The sequence below is a fragment of the Molothrus aeneus genome, chromosome 14 (genome assembly GCF_037042795.1).
Source record: "Molothrus aeneus isolate 106 chromosome 14, BPBGC_Maene_1.0, whole genome shotgun sequence".
NCBI lineage: Eukaryota > Metazoa > Chordata > Aves > Passeriformes > Icteridae > Molothrus > Molothrus aeneus.
Genome location: NC_089659.1, coordinates 4,498,038 through 4,519,115, shown reverse-complemented (window position 1 = coordinate 4,519,115; position 21,078 = coordinate 4,498,038). Strand labels below are relative to the sequence as shown.

General features: G+C 54.5%; 2 protein-coding genes across 4 annotated transcripts in view; both read left to right on the top strand.

The window, feature by feature from the left end:
- MED12 (mediator complex subunit 12) overlaps positions 1-7,675 on the top strand; it is a 34,788-nt gene extending 27,113 nt beyond the window's left edge. The window contains exons 37-44 of the mRNA XM_066559305.1: positions 35-185; positions 374-579; positions 979-1,059; positions 1,263-1,480; positions 2,072-2,228; positions 4,812-4,988; positions 5,151-5,232; positions 7,247-7,675. Of these exons, the coding sequence (XP_066415402.1) occupies positions 35-185; positions 374-579; positions 979-1,059; positions 1,263-1,480; positions 2,072-2,228; positions 4,812-4,988; positions 5,151-5,232; positions 7,247-7,290 (1,116 nt within the window). The 3' untranslated portion in view covers positions 7,291-7,675. The remainder of the gene's footprint in view (positions 1-34; positions 186-373; positions 580-978; positions 1,060-1,262; positions 1,481-2,071; positions 2,229-4,811; positions 4,989-5,150; positions 5,233-7,246) is intronic.
- A 4,258-nt stretch (positions 7,676-11,933) lies between these two features.
- The window catches only part of NLGN3 (neuroligin 3), a 39,631-nt gene continuing 30,486 nt past the window's right edge, over positions 11,934-21,078 (top strand). For all 3 annotated transcript variants that reach the window (XM_066559827.1, XM_066559826.1, XM_066559825.1), the window contains exon 1: positions 11,934-12,011. The gene's annotated coding sequence lies outside the window, so the exon portion shown is untranslated. The remainder of the gene's footprint in view (positions 12,012-21,078) is intronic.

The following is a 21,078-nucleotide window of genomic DNA, read 5'->3' as shown; positions in this document are numbered from 1 at the left end:
CACATTGATCTTTCTTACTGCTTTGTCTTTGCAGGACTTTGTGTTGGGCCCTAGCCGAGGGGTTTCATATGGAGTTGGCATGCCTACAGATCTCTTGCATCACCAGTCAGGAAGCACCATGTCAAGGCTGGCATATGGACAATCTCCAGTGGGTCTCTATGCCCAGAATCAGCCTCTTCCAGCAGGTAGGTGCACCAGAAAACCAAAAATATTTCACCTCTTTGGGAACCTTTTTTTGTAGATGGTCCTATGCAGGTCCCTGCACTTTCTCCTTTTGCCTGGCATGTCTAGGTACAGTGATGAGCAGTCATTCTGGAGCTATGAGGTGCAGCAGTAGCTGTGACTGCTCTGCCTGTTTCTCTTCCTCTTGCAGGTGGCCCTCGCCTGGATACATCCTACAGACCAGTACGCATGCCACTGGGAAAACTGGTTCAGAGTCGCCCTCCCTACAGTGGTGTGCTGCCTCCAGGGATGGGCAGCATGATGGGCATTGACCCCTCCTACAAGCCAGCAGTGTACAGGCAGCAGCCTCCAGTGTCCCAAGGACAGATCCTGAGGCAGCAGCTGCAAGCCAAGTTGGTAAGTCAGAGCTGTGCTCTTGCTGACTCCACAGTATGGCATGGCCTGTTTGGTGCTGGCCCTTTTAGCCAGAACTGCCCAACTCTATCTGCTCTGGAAATATGTTGTTTCTGGTGCCTGCCTTGTGGGCCCATGTCACTAACAGTTGGAGGAGGTTGTCATAGGGGGCCTCTGGGGAATGAGAGGGGCATGTTCTGCCTGGGGGTGGCAGGTTTTTTAGTGGCCTATTTGTCCCAGGTCAGGATGAAACAGAAGTCATGAGCATTCCTGCTGTGCAGCAATCTCATAGGTTAAGCAGTGAAACCTCTTGTCTGGTTTAGTGGGAGCTGCTGAGAAGAGAGCAGCAGTGTTCCTGCCCTTTGCAGATGTTGGAAAAAGCACTTTTCTCTTGCCTTCCAGCAGGGCCAGGGCATAATGGGCCAGCAGCCCGTGCGCCAAATGGCTCCAACCCCGTCTTATGGAGCACTGCAGCCCTCCCAGGTAAGTGGCAGTGACTGCAGGTAGGGCTGGAATCTGGCTCCAGCACAGGGCAGCAGCTTTGTTCTTGATGCAAAAGCCTGAAAGCTCTTGGCTCTTCTCCCTAATGAGCTTCCCTGTGACAGTATTTACAGGAGGCTGATGTCCTGTGTTCTGTATTCCTTTTCACCCCATTACTAAAAAAGGCTTTTTTTGTTTCATTTCAGGGTTACACTCCTTATGTCTCCCACATAGGCCTTCAGCAGCACCCCTCCCAGTCAGGCACAATGGTACCTCCTACCTATTCTGGGCAGCCCTATCAGAATTCCCACCCCAGCTCTAATCCCGCTCTAGTGGATCCTGTTAGACAGATGCAGCAGAGACCAAGTGGCTACGTGCACCAGCAGGCCCCTGGCTATGGACACACCTTGGGCAACACACAGAGGTACCTCCTGCCCTATGGGATGTTCATTATCTCTATTTTGTTAGGTGTTTCCCTGCTCTGCTTGCACAACTCTAACAGCAAACTGTGAAAACCCTGTTCTCCATGCTGTACTTTGCTTCCTCAGAGAAATATCTTTATCCAGCTTTCTGTCCAGGGAAGAAATAGAGAGATAGGATGAAATTTGGAAATGCTAGTTGTAGGCAGGAAACTGTGTTACTAGCCAGAGAAAGATGGCATAGAAAAGTATGAGGAAAAATCACCTGGAAAAGTCATAGTTTTGGTTTGAAATCTAACCAGAAGATCACCATCAAAGGGCTAAATCTGAGATTTCCATTGTTCCTGAGCAGGCACAAATGCAGCAGGAAAGCCATGCAGAACAGTGGGATGATGACTGTTACTTAGGGCTTCTAGAAAAACAGTTTGTATTAAACCCTTGAGAGGCCCTTGTGTCCCTCACCTTTCTGCAGAGACAGCATGGGTTGCAGGGGGCTCTTTGGGCTGTCTGTTTGATGTCAGAAGTTGTGTTTGGATTAAAGAAAGGTGTCTGCCTGTGAATCCTTTACTCCATGTGCTTGTCCTTTTCTCTTGCAGGTTTCCTCATCAGTCAATACAGCAGACCCCCATGATGAGTGGGATGAACCATTTGGGTCCACAGGGAGTCCCCTCAGGAATTCGACCCAGCCAGATCCTTCCTGACCAACAGCAGCAGCAGTACCTGAGGCAGCAGCAGCAACAACAGATGCTGAGGGTGAGTGGTTGCTGACAGGAGGAAGGCTGCTGGAGCTGGAGGAGGCTTGTCCAGTGCTGCTTACCTCTGCCCCTCTGTGTCAGGAAGGATGTCACTCTGTTGGAGGCTGGCTGTGGTAATTTGCTAGGCAGTTCTCCCTTCCTTAGAGCTGGCCACTCCTGATGGAGATTCCTGCTGCACTGCCTTGTGCCAGCCACCCAGCATGAGCTAAAAGTCTCTTCAGTCCTCTGGCCTGTGTCCCACCTCTTCCTGCTCCAGCTGAGCCAGTAGATTGTGCAGAAAGTTAGCTGTTGTACAAGTGTGGCAGGAACTAGAAACAAAGTGAAAAGCCCCCTGTCCACAAAAGAGCAGGAAAGTCGTTCAAGATCATCTTTAGGGGCATATCTGCATTTCTCAAGATCAAAATAAGCATTGGTTAGTTTCCATTGGCAAAAAAATCTGGCATGAATCAGTCCATACACTCCATTTCTTACAGCAGATGGTGAAAAACTGATCCAAAGCCAACTGTTAGACCCAGCTCTCTAGGTTCAAAGAAGATCACAAAGCATGAGTCAACAGACATGAGTATTCCATGGATTTGCATTATGATCTTAGGAACATTAAATTCTTACAGGAAATAAAGATACATTTCTAGGAATTATAGAAATTATAGTCAGAGAAACACAGATAGTTTAATTGGTGAATCCAATGCCTTATGACAAGGCCTAGCAGACCTGTGGAATATGGGGAGACTTTACATGGCACAGAGTGCTGAGTCTTTTGTTCAGAGAGTGGCCTGAGCGAGACAGTGGTTCCTGCAGAGAGCTGCAGTCAGCAGTATCTGAGAATTGCTGCCTTGCACTGGACAAGAGAACTGCCTCTGGCATGGTCAGCAGCTTTTAGTCCTTTTGATAAGTAGCACCCCCTGACTATTCACTTTGAGTTTCTTTTAGCATTCTCCATCACTCATATTTAGAAGAACATGCCTCAGACAAATTGCTAACACTTCTCCTAGGTCAGTAACTTCATGTATACTTTCAGCTTTTAGCTGACTTTGCTTGGATGCTTAAAAAACCCACAAAGGTGGAGTGCCTAAGCTATCCCATGACTGGGACTCCTGCTGTATTACCTGGCCTGTGGAAAGGATGGGTGGCCTTTTGATTTGTCTTATGTGGGTTGGTAGACAGCTGCTGCAAGAAGGTAGGACATGAAATTGGTATCCTGGCCCATTTAGTCAGTCATCTGCTTTCTTGTGTACCCAGGTTGCAGCATCCATGTCAGGAACCTGTGACCAAACTGATATAAGTGGGAATGCTGTTCTAGAAACTCACTCCCTTTGAATTTGAATCCTTGGTCCATTGAATTCTTGATCCAATGTGTTCATGACTGGTTCTTGTATGAATTATTATTGTCCACTGTGTCCTGTTTACTGGCTGTTCTTTCTCACTGTTATTTGCCCAATATACATTCCTAGGGAGCACTTGCAGCTTTCAAAGGTCAGGGTTTTCTAACCTTCTTTCATAAGACACTGTTCCTTCTCCTGATTGTATTTTTGTTTGTTCTGAGTCTGCTCAAGGTTTGAACCTTGTCCTTTTGAGCCAGTGACTGGAACTGTACCTACCATCACCACGTTGAGTTTCTTATGATAACATTAGTATTTTTTTATTTCTGCTAGGAATTTTTTTTTTTATCTAGAGAGTTAAAAACTGCTTTGACAGATGGGAGAATTGTCTGGAAATTAAGAGAAATGAAAAACCTTGAGATTTCTGGGTATGTTCTGACTCCAACACACTGAATATTCTTCTCATCATAACTAATTCTGTAAACATTTGGTTTTGAGCACTGAATCCAGTTTTATCCACATCCTTTTATTGAAGTGTAACACCAGCTGTCATGAGTGGCAGGGAAGGACAGCAAGATAGATTGAAGAGTTGGGGGACATGACTGAGAAGGAAAGTCTGAAATAGCTGGATGTGTTGCATTAGAGAGACAAAGACAACAGGAGAGATAAGTCTCCATATTTTTTATCTTAAAAATAAAGAAAAAAAACCCTTATCTCTTTTTATCTCTAGGCTGTAGGACCAGAAATGGCCTTAAAACACAACACGTGAAATTCAGGGTAGAGATTAGGGAAAACTCCAGTAGTAGGAGCTGACCTGGAGTGGATTGTGTAAGGAGATTATAGGAGCTCTGTGGCTACCTCTGAAAAGAATCTGAGAATGAGTCAGGCAAATACTCATTATTCTTTATTGCTGATCTTAACCAGGAGACAAAAGATGAAGCAGCCAGCCTTTTGAGTCCTTAGATTTCTATTCTTGCACCTGGTTTGCTCCTAGTAATGACCAGTGGACTCGGAGTTCACTTCCTGTCATCTGTCAATACCTTATCCTGCAGAAAGCTTTGTTGCTGTCCCTGTATTTCTTGCCATTTCTCAGCCTGGGGTGGAGTCCTGGTGAAATCTGAGTAATTTAGGTACCTGTAAGGAAAATGGTGCATGAGGTGTTTCACTCCATGGAACACATGGAACATTTCCTCCTTAAGCCCTCGGTGTGCCCCGGTGCCGTGTGCGTTGCCCTGACGGTCCCTTCTCTTTTGTCTTCACAGCAGCAGCAGCAACAGCAGCAGCAACAACAGCAGCAGCAGCAACAGCAGCAGCAGCAGCCCCAGGCACCGCAGCCCCAGCCCCAGCAGCAGCCCCAGGTGTCCACAGTGCCTCAGCCCCAGGCGCAGGGCCAGCCCCCGGGGCTGGGGATGCAGGCTCTGCCCCCCCAGCAGCCCATTGTGAGTGTTCCCTCAGGCACAGGGACGGGACAGTCCAGCACACATCCAGCAGTGCTCCACCTGCATCCCCCCTTTCTCCCTTCCCTGAGCTTCCCAGGGCCTGTGTGAATGCTGAGCCTGCCAGCAGGTGCTGTGGCTATAACTGTGTTTCTCTCTTTACAGTTCCAGCGCCAGGGCCTTCAGCAGACACAGCAGCAGCAGCAAACAGCTGCTCTGGTTCGACAGCTTCAGCAGCAGCTTTCCAGTAAGCCTGAGTGTTCTTGATCCTGTTGCTAGTCTCCTCCCTGCTGTTTTCTATTGCAGGTACTCTGGGTGTAGAGAAGAGAGGCTGAGCCAGACGGTCTGTCTGAGGACATAAATTATGCTGGCAGGGAGGTGGCATCAGAACTTAGAGCTACCAGCCCAAGGGGGCACAGCAGCAGGGAGGGCAGTGCTTGCCAGGTTGTGAACAACCTTCCAGACCTTCCTCCTGCTGCCTGCAGAGGGACAAGGGAGCTGAGCCTTTGTAGGGATTGCCACACAGCTTTCCTGAAGGGATCCAGTGTGCAGCTTTAAAATCATCTGAGGGTATTTTCTCTGCTGCAGGTGACCTCTGAGGGGCACAGGGAGGCTGTAATTCTGGAGCAGTCACTTGGTAGATGACCCAGAGACACTGTGGTCGTGTTGTGAGCCAGACAAGACTTCTTGGAGGCAGGAGGAGTACTCTAGAAAGTGTAGCTGCACACTTGCTGTGTTTGTGGTGGTCACAGCAGGGTAATGGCATAGATGTTTTTCAGTCTGGCACTGTATTCCTATAATCTGTATTGAATTACTGGCTGGAGGATGACAATACAGAATTCAGGTTCTATGCTGTTCCCTTCTGAATTGCCTGCTGTCATTGTCTTTTCTCACCTTACTGGCTTTTCTGCTGTAAAAATGGCAGAAATGCTATGAAAATGCTCAGAAATGGACAGCACAGTTGATAGTTTTTTTTGTTTTATTTTGCACTGAGAGTGAGACTGTGCCAGATCTGGTAATGTGTGGAGTGGGGGACTTGAAAACTGTGCTTCCCTGATGGAAAATTCTTAGTCCTTGTGGCCAAAAACCTCCCCAAACCAGGTTTTAATGTGCTGAGCTTCCCATTAGCTGAATTCACAAATGATAAGTCTGTGCCAAAGGATCTCAGCTGGGACATTCAAATATAGGAAGACCTTGTATAAGAATCTGAATACAGCAAAAGAGCCATATTTTTGTAGCCTTTCTGTACAGCAAATGGAACTGTTGTATCTGCAGTAGATGTGTGGGTCCCATGCAGCCTTGTGTCAGGATTCAGCTTCCATGCTGCCTCCTTGGCTTTGCATCACTTCCCCCTGGAAGCATCTGGAGTTCTCATTTGTAGTGTCAGGGATGGAGTGGAAAGCAGGAAGGTAAACCAAGACCAGCCTGCACAGGAAGGGGACAAGGGTGTTCTGGGCCCAGGATATGCCTTAGGAGGCTCCAGGGTATCCCTGAATGTCCAGAAGAGTTGAGAAGGTAGCAGGCCAGCCAGGTTACACTCAGCTCCTTTTACTTTAGTGGCTTAGGGTTACACATGCTGATGTTTATGTTCAGGAAAAAGGACAAGATAATTTTATGTATCAGACAATACTCAAATATACTGTGAGCACTGTAAATCACAAAACAGCAGTCCCACCAGTTTGGAAGTTCATGAGGTTCTTGAATGTAACTTTACCATGTTTCCTGCCTTTGTGCCATCTGGAATTCCTTTGGGCCTGTATGGAGATACTGACAGGAAGCCAGGGATATTTTCTCTGAAACCTTTGGTTTCTGGGAGTGCTTTAGGATGAGTGACACTAGCTAGCTCAGCAGCTTGTATGGCTGCAGAAATTGTCTAATTTTATAGAGCTGATTTTCTTTCAAAATCAGAAATAATGAATCCATAAACTCATCTTCCCAGCTGCTTGCCACCTTTCAGGGCTTTGTTATGGTCCTCCAATTCCACCATGAGGGATGGAGAGATTTTCCCTGGAAACTTCAGGATCAGGACTAGAATATATCTCTCTCTTCCTGAAAGAATGTGGGATCCTGGCTGTGCTGCTGCTCAAAGGCTCAAGCAGATCTGCAGCACAGGGAGTACCACACTGGTTATATTTTATACTGGTTATATTTTCCTTCTCATGGCCTGTGACACTCCTCATACTGCCCTGGTGATGTGGGGAGGGGAATCTCTTTTCTGAACTAGACCTTGTGACTGTTTAACTCTGTCTTGACCTCAACAGATACACAGACACAGCAGAACAACAACCCCTTTGGACGCTACTGACCTGTGGCACTTCAGCCTGATGCAGGAGGGAGACATCACTGTGGATGGATACAGCCTCTTCAGCCTGGCCCACTCTCTGGGGCAGCCCCCACCCTGTGTCCTTGTGTCCCCCAGTGCTGCTGCTGTCTGTCCCACAGGGAGATGCCAGGAGGAGCATTTTATTGTACAGAGAAAGTGTTTTTACTATCCAATTTCTACAAATGTTTATGGAGATCCCTTGTGGCTGATAGTCTCCCTTCCCACTTTGGTTTCAGTTTTTACTCAGTTTTTAGTATTTTTGTTAAAATAATGATTAAGACATTGTAAAATTTTGTACTTTATTTATACCAGATGAACTCCATACTGCAGACATTCTCGGATGAATACAGAGAGCTTACTTTGCAAACTGAGTGTGTATTCAGAGCCTGCCTTTCCTCCTCAGCACTCCTCCCAGTACAGCCCAGCAGCACCCTCCACACATGGTCTTCATCTCTTCCTCAATAGAACTAATGTCTGCATTTTTAGCTTTTGTGAAGGCTAAACAATTTCGTTTGGGAAGGAAAGCTCTTCCCTGTTTATTTCATAAGCTGGTGTTCACACACTTGCAAAGGTTTGTGCAAGCTTTGTAGGATTTTTATGTTGATTAAGGGCTTTACTGGTAGTCCTGTTGCATGTTCCACCAGGACACTGGTATAAAATGAAGAGGGACTTCTATTGCAGGGTAATTCTGAGCTCTAACCAGCCCAGCTTCCCCCACCACAGCACTTACAGAGATGCTCGAGCTCCTTATCTCTGCAGTCTAGGAGGAGCTGCAGACGGAGTGCGCTCACAGTGCTGCTTCTTGCTTCTCACCACAGCAAGGTTTGGCTGATAAGCACCAAGGTTCCTTTGTTAGCTCCTTCCTGACAGCCAGGGTGCTTTCTCTGCATGGGAAATGTGCATTCTGAACTTGTGCCCTGCTTAGTGCAGCCTGCTGGCATGAGCTCTGATCTTGGTGCTTGCTACTCCTGCTGTCTGTTGAAGCTGGAAGCCACCAGCACCTCTCTTCTCTCTAGATTCTTCCTCAGCAGTTGGACCTGTGATCCCTGTGGTAGCTTTGCTTTACTAGCCTCGTCCTTCTGTCCCATCTGTGTGGGATAGGGTGAGGCCACAAGGACTCAGCAAGGAGCTACACCTAATCTTCATCTGAGGGCAAATACTTCTGGAGGGTGGGCCACTGCATGAAGGTGAGCTCAGGGCACTGTGAGGGCTGGCAGTGCTCCTTGTCCTTGTTGATGGGCTGGTGTCTGCTGTCCCAAGAACTTTCCCTATCCTCAGTGGGAGCACAGGTGAAGCTGCTCTCTGCTGTCTGGGGCTTGCTTAGCACTACACCCTCTCCGTCCTGCTTGTCCCCAAACACCTGCACCTATGCCAGGTTCTTGCCATGTGGCTGCAGGACCATTGGAAGGTGTTGCTGGCCAGGCCTGATGGAGGGAACTGTTGTTCATGAGAACAGGGGCTTGCTGCCTCTGTGCATCCCTGCTTGTCCCCCTCCATGTAGATCAGCCTGAGCCGTCTGTTCCCTTCGTCTTCCCCCTGCCCCCAGGCTGCCCTGGCCAGGGACTCTGCTTGCCGGCAGCCCGTGCTGGGTGGCCCCGAGCTGGAAGCTGTGTCAGGCCACCCCTGCCCGGAGGGAGCCGTGGCTGCGGCAGGAGCGCTGTTTCCCTCATGCTGCCGGGGCGCGGAGGGGCCGCTGCCCGGGGACACTGGGCGCTGTCCCTGCCCACAACGTGCCCCAGTTCCTGGTGTGCACGGTCATGGCCGACACCCCCTCCTCTGCCGGCCTGGGCGGCAGCTGAGCCTGCGCCAAGCGGCATCTTGGATGCTCCTTCTGCATCGCTGCCGCGCCGGAGGTGGGAGGGGGCGGCTCTGCAGCAGCCGGAGCGGGCCGGGAGCAGCACGGCCTGGGGGCCCGACAGGGGTGCGGGGGGTGGGTGGCCTTGCACGGCAGCTGTGGTGACACGGCAGTGCTGCAGTGCCACAAAACCGAGCCGGGTGCTGAGCTGGGCTGTCAGATCCCCCCATCAGAGCTGCTGCTGTGGGCTCTGATGGGGGGAATCTGGCACCCCAGGAGCCACCCTGCCCTCCGGGGGGAAAGGGGATGACTTGTCCCTTCCAGGGTCTGCTGCTGCGGGACCCTTTATTGCACGGCCCAGCAACAGGGCTGGCTGGCCCTGCTGTTCCTCTGGCAAAAGGCTTCCCCCAGCTGTGTCAGCTGCTTGGCAGCCCAGGCCTGTGTGGGATGAGCAGCACTCCAGAGCTCTGCTGTGGTGACAGACGCCGGGCTGCCACAGTGTCCAAGATCCCACACAACCCTCGGTGGCTGCCCAGAGGTTCCCAGTGGGTGCAGGAGGTTCCAGGGGGACGTGGGGAGCGGCGCAGGAGGTGGCCACAGCACACAGGGCTGTGTGGGGAGCTGTGCTGTGCCTGGCCTGGCTGCGTGCCTTGCAGCTGCTGTGCTGCACATTAGCACTGAGCCGCGGCCGTTTTAAGCAGGGCTGACAGCTTCCAGCCCTTCTGCTCCTTCTCCGAGTCGTGGCTAAACGCTGCTTGTGACAGAGCCAGAGGCAACCGGGGGCATTTTCATACACACTGCCCATTGAGCAGTGTACACAGCTGCCCTGCTGCGGCCACCAGCGCAGGGAGGGGGCGGTGCGGGGTGTGCCTGTTTGATGCTGGGCTCCCTCAAGGCGATGCCACACGGGCTGTGCCCAGCAGCTGAGGAGAAGCCCGAGATTGAAACAAATCTTGATGCATTGTGGGGGATGGATGGACTGAAGAGGCTCTGCCTTACACACCCACCCCACCCAGCAGCCTAGCATGCAGGGTCCCCATGGACCATAGCCTGGGCAAAGGTGGCTTGTCAGGCACTGTCAGAACTGGTGTTGTGCAAAAAATCGATCACTGCTCAGTCAAGCAACTGAAGCTGGGCGTGGAGCAGCTGTGTGAGTACCCAGCTCTCCTGCAGGCACCACTGCAGCTGTGCTCCAAGATCCCATCCTGGACTGGTTTTGTTGGGCAGTGGGACCCAGGCAGCTATGCCTGATACCCTGCCTGCTGCAGGGTAGCTCAGCATCCGTCCAGGGCCACCTTCAAGATGCTGCTCAGAGCCAATGAGCCCTGGTAAGCACAGGGCAGGGTTGTGCAGCCATCCCAGGCAGTGCTGGACCATGTTGCCTGCTCAACGGCATTGTGGGCAGCAGCTTGCAGCTCACCCTCTATGCATTTTACATATATATATATATATATATAATAGGGTGAGCTATATTGGTATGCCCTATATACATCCTGTGTGTAACAGGCCAGCAACAAAATCAGTCAAGCTGCTGACCACCCATAAGCAGTCCCTGAGAGAGGTGGCAGGGCAGGAGAAGCAGGAAAGCTCTGCCCTGCCCTGCAGCAGCAGCTGGAAGGCACTGGGGCAGGTGAAGCCCAACCTGCACTGGGGTGCAGGGATCTCTCTGCCACTGCACATTCACAGACTCAGTGCAGGTGGCAGAGGTGTGTGGGAGAGATGAAATTAATTCCTGCCCTTCAGACTCTGCCATGCAAACATCTTAAACAGGAAACGGTGCCTGCTCTATGGAGGCATCGCAGCTGATGCTACCTTGGCAATGGCAGAGGGAGGCAGCAATCAGATACATCCATCAAGACCCAAATCCATGCCCTGCTTCAAATGATTTCTGTAATCCCATCAGGCAAGACTGAAACATTGCTATGGGCAGCGGCAGGCTGTAGGAGAGGCGGCTCCTGCCAGGAGGCCATGAGTGGGAGGAGAAAGTACCCCCATGCTGGGAGGGGGAATGACAGAGGTGCTGGGTCTCGCTGTGCGGTGCTGCTGGGAGCCTTTGGGTGGCTGCTGAGACTGAAGCCCGGTGCGTGGCAGGTCTGGGCCGGGCCCCAAGGCTGAGGCTGGGATGGGGCACCCCACGCTGAGCACCTGCTGAATGCTCCCCAGACCCGCTGGGCACTGCGGGGCAGTGCGAGAGGCGGGGACCGCTCCCCCGGCTGTGGGGAATGTGCCGGGGCTGAAGGGTGCTCCAGCTGCCGTGAGGTGTGCCGGGGCAGCAACACCCGGGGTGCAAAGGGACCCTTGCAGCGTGGCTGGGGCACGCACAGGCTGCAGTGGGGCAGGGTTCTGTATGCGCAGGACAGTGCAGGGTGCCCGGGGCCGTACCGGGATGCCCCCACAGATGGGGTCGTTCACTGGGGCGGTGCGGGGTGCCCCGGGCTGTGCAGGTGTCCCGGTCGGGAATGCGGGGGTGACCCGCTCCGCCCAGGGCCGATGGCAGAGCGGTGCCGTGAGCAGGGCAGGTCTGGGGGGCCTGGAGGACACGGGGGTGCAGGTGCGGCTGCTGCCGGTACCCGGAGGGCGCGGTCCCGGAGCGCGGCGCTCGGCGGGCGCGGCATCCCCTCGGCGCGGGGACCGGGGCGGTGCGGGTGCCGGGCCGTGCGGTACCGGGCCCGGCTGGCGGGGCCGCGGGATGTCCGATCGGGGCGGTCGCGGTGCCGGTGCCGGTGGCGGGCGGCGGTGGCGGGCAGGGCGGCGGCAATGAAGGGGTGCAGCGGAGCGGCCCCTCCCCAGCCCGCCTCCGCCGTGCACGCGCCGCGCGCTCCCGGTGCGGGGTCGGGCCGGACTGAGCGGAGCGCGGGGCAGCCGCCGCCGCCACCGGCATGGCCCAGCCGCGCCGCCGCCCCCGACGGTGAGTGCGCCCGCCCCGCCCCGCCCCGCACGGACCGGCACGGCACGGCCCGCGGCCGCTCGCGATGGGGAGGGCGGCCGGACGGCACCGGACCGGCCCCGCGGCGCGGGGCTGGGGGTGGCCGCCGCTCCGGCCGTGGGGCTCTCGGGGCGCGGGGTGGTCCCGGTTCGGGTCGCGGTCCCGGAGCCGGGCGTCGGAGCGGGGCGCGGCGGGGCAGGGGTTAACGGGTGGGGCCGAGCGCGGCGGCGGCGGGTAACGGCGAGGGTTAACGGGGCCGGATGAGCGGCCGCGGCGAGCCGGCGGGTTGCCATGGCGACGTGCTGAAAGGGGGATTGTGCGCCCGCCTCAGCTGCGCGGCCCGCATCCCGGCCCCCGCCCCGCATCCGCCGGGCACCGCTCGGCCCGGCCCGGCACACCCGGCACAGAGCGGGGAGCGCGGCTCGCCGGGCTGGAGCGCCTCACTCCAGGGAATTGGGATCCTCCCCGGGGCTCTGGGGTGCGGTGTGGGTACTGGGGGTGGGCTATTTGGGGTGCAAGGATGCTCCTCGTGCTGACAGGCATGAGGCTGCTGGTGTGAGCATCCCTGGGTCAAGGGCAGGCAGGAGATCCCCTTGGCTCAGTTTATTTGGCATAGCATTAGGAATGACATTAGCCATTGGGCTCCTGGAGTGGAAGGACATTCCCTGTTTCCCTCTTGGTCCAGGGACCTCATTGGAGGCAGGCTTGCTGTCAAACAGCTGGCCATACTCATCCCTGAGCGGGGCAGCAGGCCAGATGTCCATTCATCCATCCAGCCATCCGTCCCTGAGCGGGGTGCTGGGTGCAGGGGCTGTGGCTGGAGTTGGCACTGCTCACCTGAGCTTGACTCCCTCATGCTCAAAGCCACGGAGCAGGACAGGGTGGTGGGTGCTGGTCACTTCTGGGGTCTGTCTGCATCCAGTACTGTCAGCAGCAAGGGAGAGAAATGCTAAGGGACCTGAGACCTTTGTCCAGCCAGTCAGTTTCTGGACCACACTCTCCCAAATAGTGACACCTCCTTATGCCTCTACCAGCAGCCTTTCCCAAGGCCACAGACCTCCCTTAGGGAGGTGGCTCTGACATGACATCCCTGAAAGGCTGGGATTTTCCTTCCATCCTTTGAGAGTGCCTCATCTGATGCTGCTGCTGGCTCAGCCCCAGGTGATGGCAGAGCCAGCTCCCCACAAGCCCCTGTGCTGACCATGGTTTGTGTCAGCCTGCTGGGACCTTCCTTCCTCAGCAAACCAGGGTCCTCTGTGGAATTGGGAGCATCTACCAGCTGGGTAAGGAGTGGATGTGTCCTCAGAGAGGGAGCTGCTGGTTGACAAGGCAGGAGTCACTCTCAGCTCTGGGAAATGCCTGTGCCAGGCGTGCACCCCAGCACCCATGGCTGCACCTGCTGCAGGGCTGGGCACCCAGAGGTCCCCACTGGAACCAGAGCTCTGCCTGCTCTGCAGGCTGCAGGTGGCCACCACCAGAGCTGGTGTCTGCAAAATGGTTAAAGGCTGACATTTAGAGGTCACACTTTTAGCACTGTGCATGTGTTTGCTTCATTTGCATTTGCAGTTAGCCGGGCTCGAGGCTTTGCCACTCGCATGTGCAGTTGCCATGGTTACGTGTGCAGTCGGGATGTGGAGTTTGGTTGGACACCTGCAAACACGCAGCTCTCAACCTCCAGAGCACCAGCAGAAGCTGCCAAGGTGCAGGGCAGCCCTTGGACGGGAGTGTGAGGGCCCTGCACAGCTCTGTGCTGAGGGAATGGGAGCTGCAGAGCCCGTCTTGGCAGGGTCTGCTTGGTGCTGCCTTGCACAGCCTCCAACTGCCCACACTCAACAGCAGTGAGCATCTAGGGCAGCCTTGTCAGAGAGGAGGATTGAGCCCGTGCCAAGGGGGTTGCCCTGCCCTTTTCATCTGGGGCTGTTTCTTTTCCAGAGCCCGTGTAGAGGCTTTTGTCCCAAGGGGCTGGAGGGAAGGTGCTTGAGAGCAGGGTGGTGAGGGCAGCCAGAACCTGGGAGTCATGAGTGGAGCTACTGAGCAGCTGCCCAGGGACAGGGGCCTGCCAAAGCCTCAGGAGGCAGCGTGAGAATTGGCAGGGCACTGTGCTGAGGCTCCAGATGTGGTGGCTGTGTCTGTCCTGGCTCTCTGTGGGGGCTGCTCTGGGTGCTCACATCCAGCACAGACAGGGATTTGTTCCAGGTGTCTTTTGATCAGGATCATGTCCGCGTGCAAAAGCAAGGAGGTGGTGATTGCCAAAATCCTCTGGCAGGTCCACGTTGGCCTTTGTGTCAAGGGAGGAGGTGTTTAGGACAGCTGATAGGAAAGGGACCTTGAGGTCATCAAGTCTCTAAGCTCCATCTAAACAATTCCCGAACAGCATCAGCTCAGCCAGCTCCTAAACCCCCCCAGCCACAGCGAGTCTGCTGCCTCCCAGGCAATTTGCTGCCATCTTCCTGTATCCTTCCTTCTAGAAGCTGTTTCTTTGCTGCAGGCAGGGGAGAAAGGAAGCTCTCTTGGCTGTCCAGGAGCTACCGTGGCCTCAGACAGAGCAGTGTGGAGGTGTCCCTGCTGCACTGGTGGCAGCTGGAGGGATCCAGGAACAGTAGAAGGGTGGAAGGATGGTGGGCAGTGGCAGGGATGGGGACATGGAGCGTGTGTCTGTGCAACAAGTTGTGGAGCTGCAGAGGAGCCTGTGGGATCTCAGAGCACAGAGAGGCTGTGTATCTGCCATCCTGGGGCTGTGCACCAAGTGCAGAGGGATGGGGCAGGGTCCTTGGCTCTGTCCTTGGAACTGCCGGCTCCCTGTGGATCCCAGACAGGGATTGCTCTGCTGGTGGTCTGTGGTTATTGGCTGCCACTAACAGTGCTTTGAAAGGCAGCCAAGGGTGTTGTGGAGGGGAGGTGGTCACAGGCAGCACAGGGCACCTCAGCAGCAGGAGGCAGGTTGGATTCAGGTTGGATCCTGGTACCAGGGCACTCAGGGAGAGCTGGGTCTGAGGCCTGAGCTGAGCTGAGCTGGGTGGTGCTGGATGGGGGGCTGAATGCTCTGGTGGTCTCCTACCGTGATACTCCCCAGAGCTGGGGGCAGGGAGCAGGCTGTGACCAGCACTGTGTGCTGCTGGCCTCAGCAGGATTCTGCTGTGGGTGTGAGGGGAATGAATAAATGGTCTTGCAATTGCCAGAGCTGCCAGTTTGAACCCACATCATTCAGACCCTGGAGCGAGTCTGACTGAGAGGAAATGGGGATGAAGAGGGAGCAGTGCAAAGACATGGGTGCTTCTGGCTGCAGCTGCCGGGTCCTGTCTGGTTTGTGTAGCTCCTGGAAGTTTTCCCTGGCTGGGAGGTTATGTGCAGTTTGGAGGCTTGTCTGGGCTCAGTAGTCAAGTGGCATTGCAGTCCATGAGGAAACCTGTGCCCCTGCTAAGTCTTGAAGCTGTGTGTGGAAACTCTGCTCCTGCAGTGCATTCCTTTTGCCGTGTTGTCTGCCTGGCAGCAGGGACAGCACGTGGCAGGGGCTGTCTGTGGGCAGGATTTTGTGCTGGGGAGCGCTGTTTGGGGTGAGACCACCTTGGCAAGGAGCTCAGAGGGTTGTTGGGAAAGAAGCCTTGTTCCTGACACTGCAAAATGCAGAACAGAGGAGTAACATCTGTTATTTTCAAGCTGCATCTCAGTGCAAGCATATCCTGTAAGGTGCCTGGCAAGCAGAGTTGAAACTTTGCCTGGTGGCCAGATGCTCTGGCCGTGCCAGCAGAGCAGGTGGCAAAGTTTGGGAAAGGTTGCAGAGAGAGCATGTTACAGGGCTTGTACAGTGCACAAGCCTTGTTTGGGTTTGGGCCTGGGCTGCTGAGGGCAAGGATGGCTGGAAAAAGTTTGGTCAGGAGGCTTCTGAGATGGGCTTGGGGAGGGGACTGCTGGGAATGCCCTTTTGTGATGATCAGGGGCTGCAGGGACTTGACCTTCATTCAGCATTGGTGCAGCTCTAAAGGAGTGGGAGAAGACTCCCAAGTCTGTAATGTGGCCAAAATGTCTGTGTGGCACTCCCTGGGGAGGTGGTCCTGTCCATGTCCTGCTGCTGGCCTCCAGTGCTACAGGAGCTGTGAAGGTGAATGTGTGAGTCCAACTGTCTTTGTGTCTATTTTCTGCCCTCACATAACTCCAGGCACCACTGAGCAACTTGAGGACTCGTGGGACAGTGATGGAGGGGAAGGGGACAGGGGTTGTTCTGTGTCTCTGTCTCTAGAGCTGCCCACAGGGAGCTCAGGAGAGATGTGTGGGTGTTGAGATCATTGTGGAGTCAAATGCCTGGAAGTTGCAGCAGAGTTGGTCAGAGGTCTGGTGGCCTCTCTGCAAAAAAAAAAAAAAGGGCTAAATAAGGCAGGGTTCTTCAGGCTGGAAAGGAAACAACAGAAGATGGATAAGATGTGTCTACAGGAGGCCAGGAGAGAAGCGATAGAGGTTAACTGTGCATTAGTTATTTTCATACAAGTACAAGGTCACATCAAATTAAGCTCTCAGGAGGTGCCAAACAGGAGGAGAGGCATTGCCTCTTGCAGATGTGTTATCAAATCACAAAAGTCCTCAGGACAAGGTGTCATGAACAGCAAAACCTTGCATTAGTTTCAGGAGAAATGGGATGATATCAAGAAGGACAAGAGGTTCCCTCAGAAGTAATAAATACACTGAGATCCACCTATGGCTTGGGCAGCTGCTGAGCTGGGAATTGCTTGTGCTTCTGACTGCTTGCAAGTACACAGAGCAAGGCGGACTTTTGGTCTGCTCTGTTATTTTCATAACATTCTGCCCCCCAGAGAGTGTGGAGCCAGGAGGGAGCACTGGGCTTTGGTGAAGAAGGATGGGTTTATCCCCACCCAGTTCTGTTGCTTGGCACAGGGTGGTGGATGCATGCTCAGTCCTGCTCCCTCACCGGGAGCGTGGGATGCTTTCCCCACGTGGTGGAGGTGCACCTGCAGGGGGATACAGGACCTGTGCTGAGCACCAAGCCTTGGCTTCACAGGACCCTTTGCTGGAGACCTCCAACAGGCTGTTGTCCACTGATCAGGTGCTAATTCAGCTGGTTTGAAAATGAATGGCAATATCCCTTCCTGCTGTGTTCCCTGACAGTTCTGCTTCCTCTGGTTCCCTGGGCACAGGAACACGCTGGCAGCAGGGCTGGAGTCTCAGAGCTGTCCCAGTTCCCTGGTACTTGCTGCACATGATAGGCACTGTGGGATCACCAGGGATCTGATCTTCATCTCCCCCTCCACCAATCCCCTGTCCCTGCCTGTTCTCATACACATCAGTGTCAGTTTTGTTCCTGGTTTTATCCTCAGATGAGAAAAGACTCATGTCCTGCTACCCATGAGGGTCCAGTTCAGCCTTACCTTGGGGAATGTGGGATGGCAGAAGGCTGTTCCCCAGCTCCTGAGCAGTCCAGAGGACAACAGGGAGATGGAGCCTTGGCTTGGGAGCAGTTGGCTTCTTGTGGGAGAAGTGGACTCGGAGAGGAGGATGCAGGGATGAGCTGGGGGTCCAGCAGTCCCCTGTGGGGTTTGGCTGGCAGGCAGCAGCATGAGGTCGAGTGAGGCTCTAGCTTATGGAGAGGAGCACTGAGGGAAGTGTCCAGCCAGCAGCACAAAGGTGTCCTTGCAACCACAACCCAAAATTTCCCTTGGATTGCATCTGTCCTGTGCCGCAAGAAAGAAACAATCTCCATTCCTGTCCTGTCTTTTTGGTCTCTGTTGCCACTGGGGTCTCTGGATGAGAATCTGAGATTGCAGATTTGGGCAGGGAGCTGCTGTAAGAGAAGCCAATTGGTTTCCTACTCTTTGTAACCAAAAATTCCTCTTGTGTCCGCCGGGATCAATGCTTCCAAGTGGCCATCTGCTGGGGCAGAGCTGTGCTCAGGGACCTCTGAGGAGCAGCAGGGAGCATGAGAGCTCTCTTGGCACTTGGACTTGACTTTCCTTGGCATTGTTGGTCCTTGCAGCACGCCTGTCTGTCCTGCTTCATTCTGGTCTGCTCCCTCTGGAGAGACAGGGCATCCCCAGGCTGCCTGATTTGCTCCGGTCCAGCTTATTTCTTAACACGAGGTGGTATTTGCAGTAAAACACATTAAAGGATTTTTTGCCAGAGGTTTTAGGCTTTCTGCTTTTTTGTGCTCGAAGATAGAAAATATGGGAGGATAAATTTACAAGGGAAAATAGAAAATACATTTTGGATTAAATTTGAATGGGTTTCCTTTCTAGCTGCTGGCTTGCCTGACCTACAGTCTCTAGTGAGCCCTGGCTGCATGAGCAGGACTTTGTGGAGCTGCAGGCTCCAGTCCAGGGTGCTTCCATGGTCTTCTGCTTAGTCACGCCAGCTTTGGGTTTGGTTTGGGAACAAGAGCAGCTGAGGGCCTTGTTGAGAGCAGGCTCCCCTGCTTCAGGAGGGTAGAGGCTGTCGTGGGCTTGGGCTGCACCATGGGCTGCACTTACACCTGGGTTCTCTGAGGTCCCTCTGAGGTGACAGACACCACCTCTGTCCGGGCTGCCAGCTGTGCACACAGCCCATGCTGGTGGTGGTCCCTGGCTGTGACAACTGTATAAACTCCTTAGGTGCTTACTGGAGCACATACCAAATCTGTGCGTTTCCAGAATTCCTGGGAAAGCCTGTAGGGTTTCTGGGGAAACCAATAACTCCGGGATGGGCTTTTCTCTCGTTCAGCTGCAGATGGGCGGGTTTGGACGCCGCGTGTGCCAGCAGCACACGGGGGTGGCCCTTGTGCCAGGGCTGCCCTCGGTGAGCCGGTGCTGCCGCCTGTGCCCTGCCCAGGAGCCGCTCCGGAGCTCCAGCCGCTCAGCAGCGGGGTGGGGCGGGCGGCAGGGCAGATGTGGAGAGGGGAGGGCGGCTTCTCCTGCACCTGTGCCTTCCTCTGGAGCGTGCGGCTGTGAAATTCAATTTGTAGCCGAGTGGTGGCCGGTGAGGAGCCCAGGGCACGGTGTGTGCCGGAGCCGGGCGGTGTCGGGCCCGCATGCACGGCGTGTCCTGCCTGCCAGCTCTTGCGGAGGCTGACGTCAGCCCGGAGCAGCGGTGGCTGCTGCAGGATGTGCCGCCTTCAGCTGTGTCATCCTGGCTCTGCCTGTGCGGCCCCGGCTCCGCAGGAGCTCTGCCAGGAGGTGCTGCCCCGGCATGGTGTCCCCTACCCGGGGATGCTGTCCCCTACCCCGGGATGGTGTCCCCTGCCCTGTAATGGTGTCCCCTATGCTGCGATGGTGTCCCCTGCCCGGGGATGGTGTCCCCTACCCCGGGATGGTGTCCCCTGCCCCGGGATGCTGTCTCTTGCCCTGTGATGGTGTCCCCTGCCCTGGGATGGTGTCCCCTGCCCCAGGATGGTGTCCCCTGCCCTGCGGGGGCGCACTGGGAGGGAAAGGGACCTGGTGGCCCCTGCAGGGACAGCTTGCAGGGTGGTGCTATGGATGGAGGAGTCCATGGTGCTTCCAGCAGCAATGGCGTTTTCCCGCCCCCACATCTGGATCTTTCTGATGTTTCCAGTGAAAGCTGCTTGCTGGTGGGAGCAGAGGGAACGTGCATTACAGCATTAGCAAAGGCAGCTTGCACTGACCCATGCTCTGTCCTGCCTGTGCTTTGCTACCAGTGGTCACTGCTCCCCATCTCCTGCCCCAGGGCTGGGTATCCCACTCCCTGCTTCCCAGAGAGCAGCCCTCTGTTGTAATGAAGAGTGCAGTGCTGTGAGGAGGGGATCATCGTGGTCTCCCAGGCCAGCCACGGAGAGCTGGGACTAATTGTGCCCCCAGGCAAGCTGCAGTGTCATGGAGCACTGGGTCACTGCTGGTGCCAGTAGGCTCAAAGGGACATTTGCGATATGGTCAGAAAATCACCTCTGGTCTTTGGTCAGGCCACTCACACTAACACAAAACTCAGCATCTGTAGAGTCCAGTGGGATGTGCTGGGGCACACAGTAGGGCAATGGGCTGGAGTTCAGCTGGGGCATCTCTGGCACAGGACAGGACCTGCAGCTCTCCCAGCTGTGGGAAACTCAGGAGCATGGGGTGGCACAGCCCTGCATCCCAGGCTCTGGGCTCCTGTGTCTGTGCAGAGCCTCTCTGGTGTTCCACCTGGCCTTAGGTTCTGTTGTAGCAAGGTGGAGGCGGTGTGGACAATGAGCTCAAACATCTGGGACGGCTTTCCTGGGCAAAGAGCCTGCAGTGAGGAAACCATTTGGTGCTGGACTGCGATGCTTGGCCTTTCCTGCACCCTGAGGGAGCACACGAGGCTCTGCTGCCTGCACTGTGACCCTCATGGTGGCTCTGTTGGGATGGCCCACACCACCCCTGGCACAGGGACAGGCTCTCCCCACTGACTTATCTTGCTCCACAGGCTTGGTGTTTCATGGTACAAGACAAGGTAGTGGTGACACATCGTGTACAAAGATGGTTCTTGTACACTGCCTCATAACTTGTAACCTTATCTCTTCACTAGAAAACTCATTATGTCATGTTTCAGCTTCTGTGCCAAAGTTAGTTCCTGCTTGTCTCCAGCTATTTTCTTCATCTTTGTTCTTTGTCCTGGGTTTTATTACCTTTATCCCGGATTACTTCCATGACCTGTTTCACAATTCTGCCCTGCAAAACCTTTCTGAGCTGATAAAAAGTGGAGTGATGTTAGGCAGAAATGGTTGGTTGGGGCAGATGTTGGTAAAAGCAACAGTCCTTTACTGGCTCTGCTGCTGAAACCAGAGGCTCCAAAGCCACTGTGTGGATTTCAGCCCTTGATTAATGCATTTGGCTTCCTGCTTTCAGTCAGTAAAAATGAAACATTGACAACTTATTTTGGATGAAGCTGTTCCCATTCAGAACACTCTTGGATTTTGTTGCCCACCCTCCCTAATCACATTTGCAGGAAGTCCATGTATTTTAAGCTGCAGTCGGTTCCTCTCTGCCCAGCCCACCTCCTTACATTTATAGAGCCTCCCCCAGCCCACACTAGTCCATGGAAAGTATTGGCTGTGCTCACACTCGCCCTGCCTGCAGCCACTGATGCTTTCTGAGCT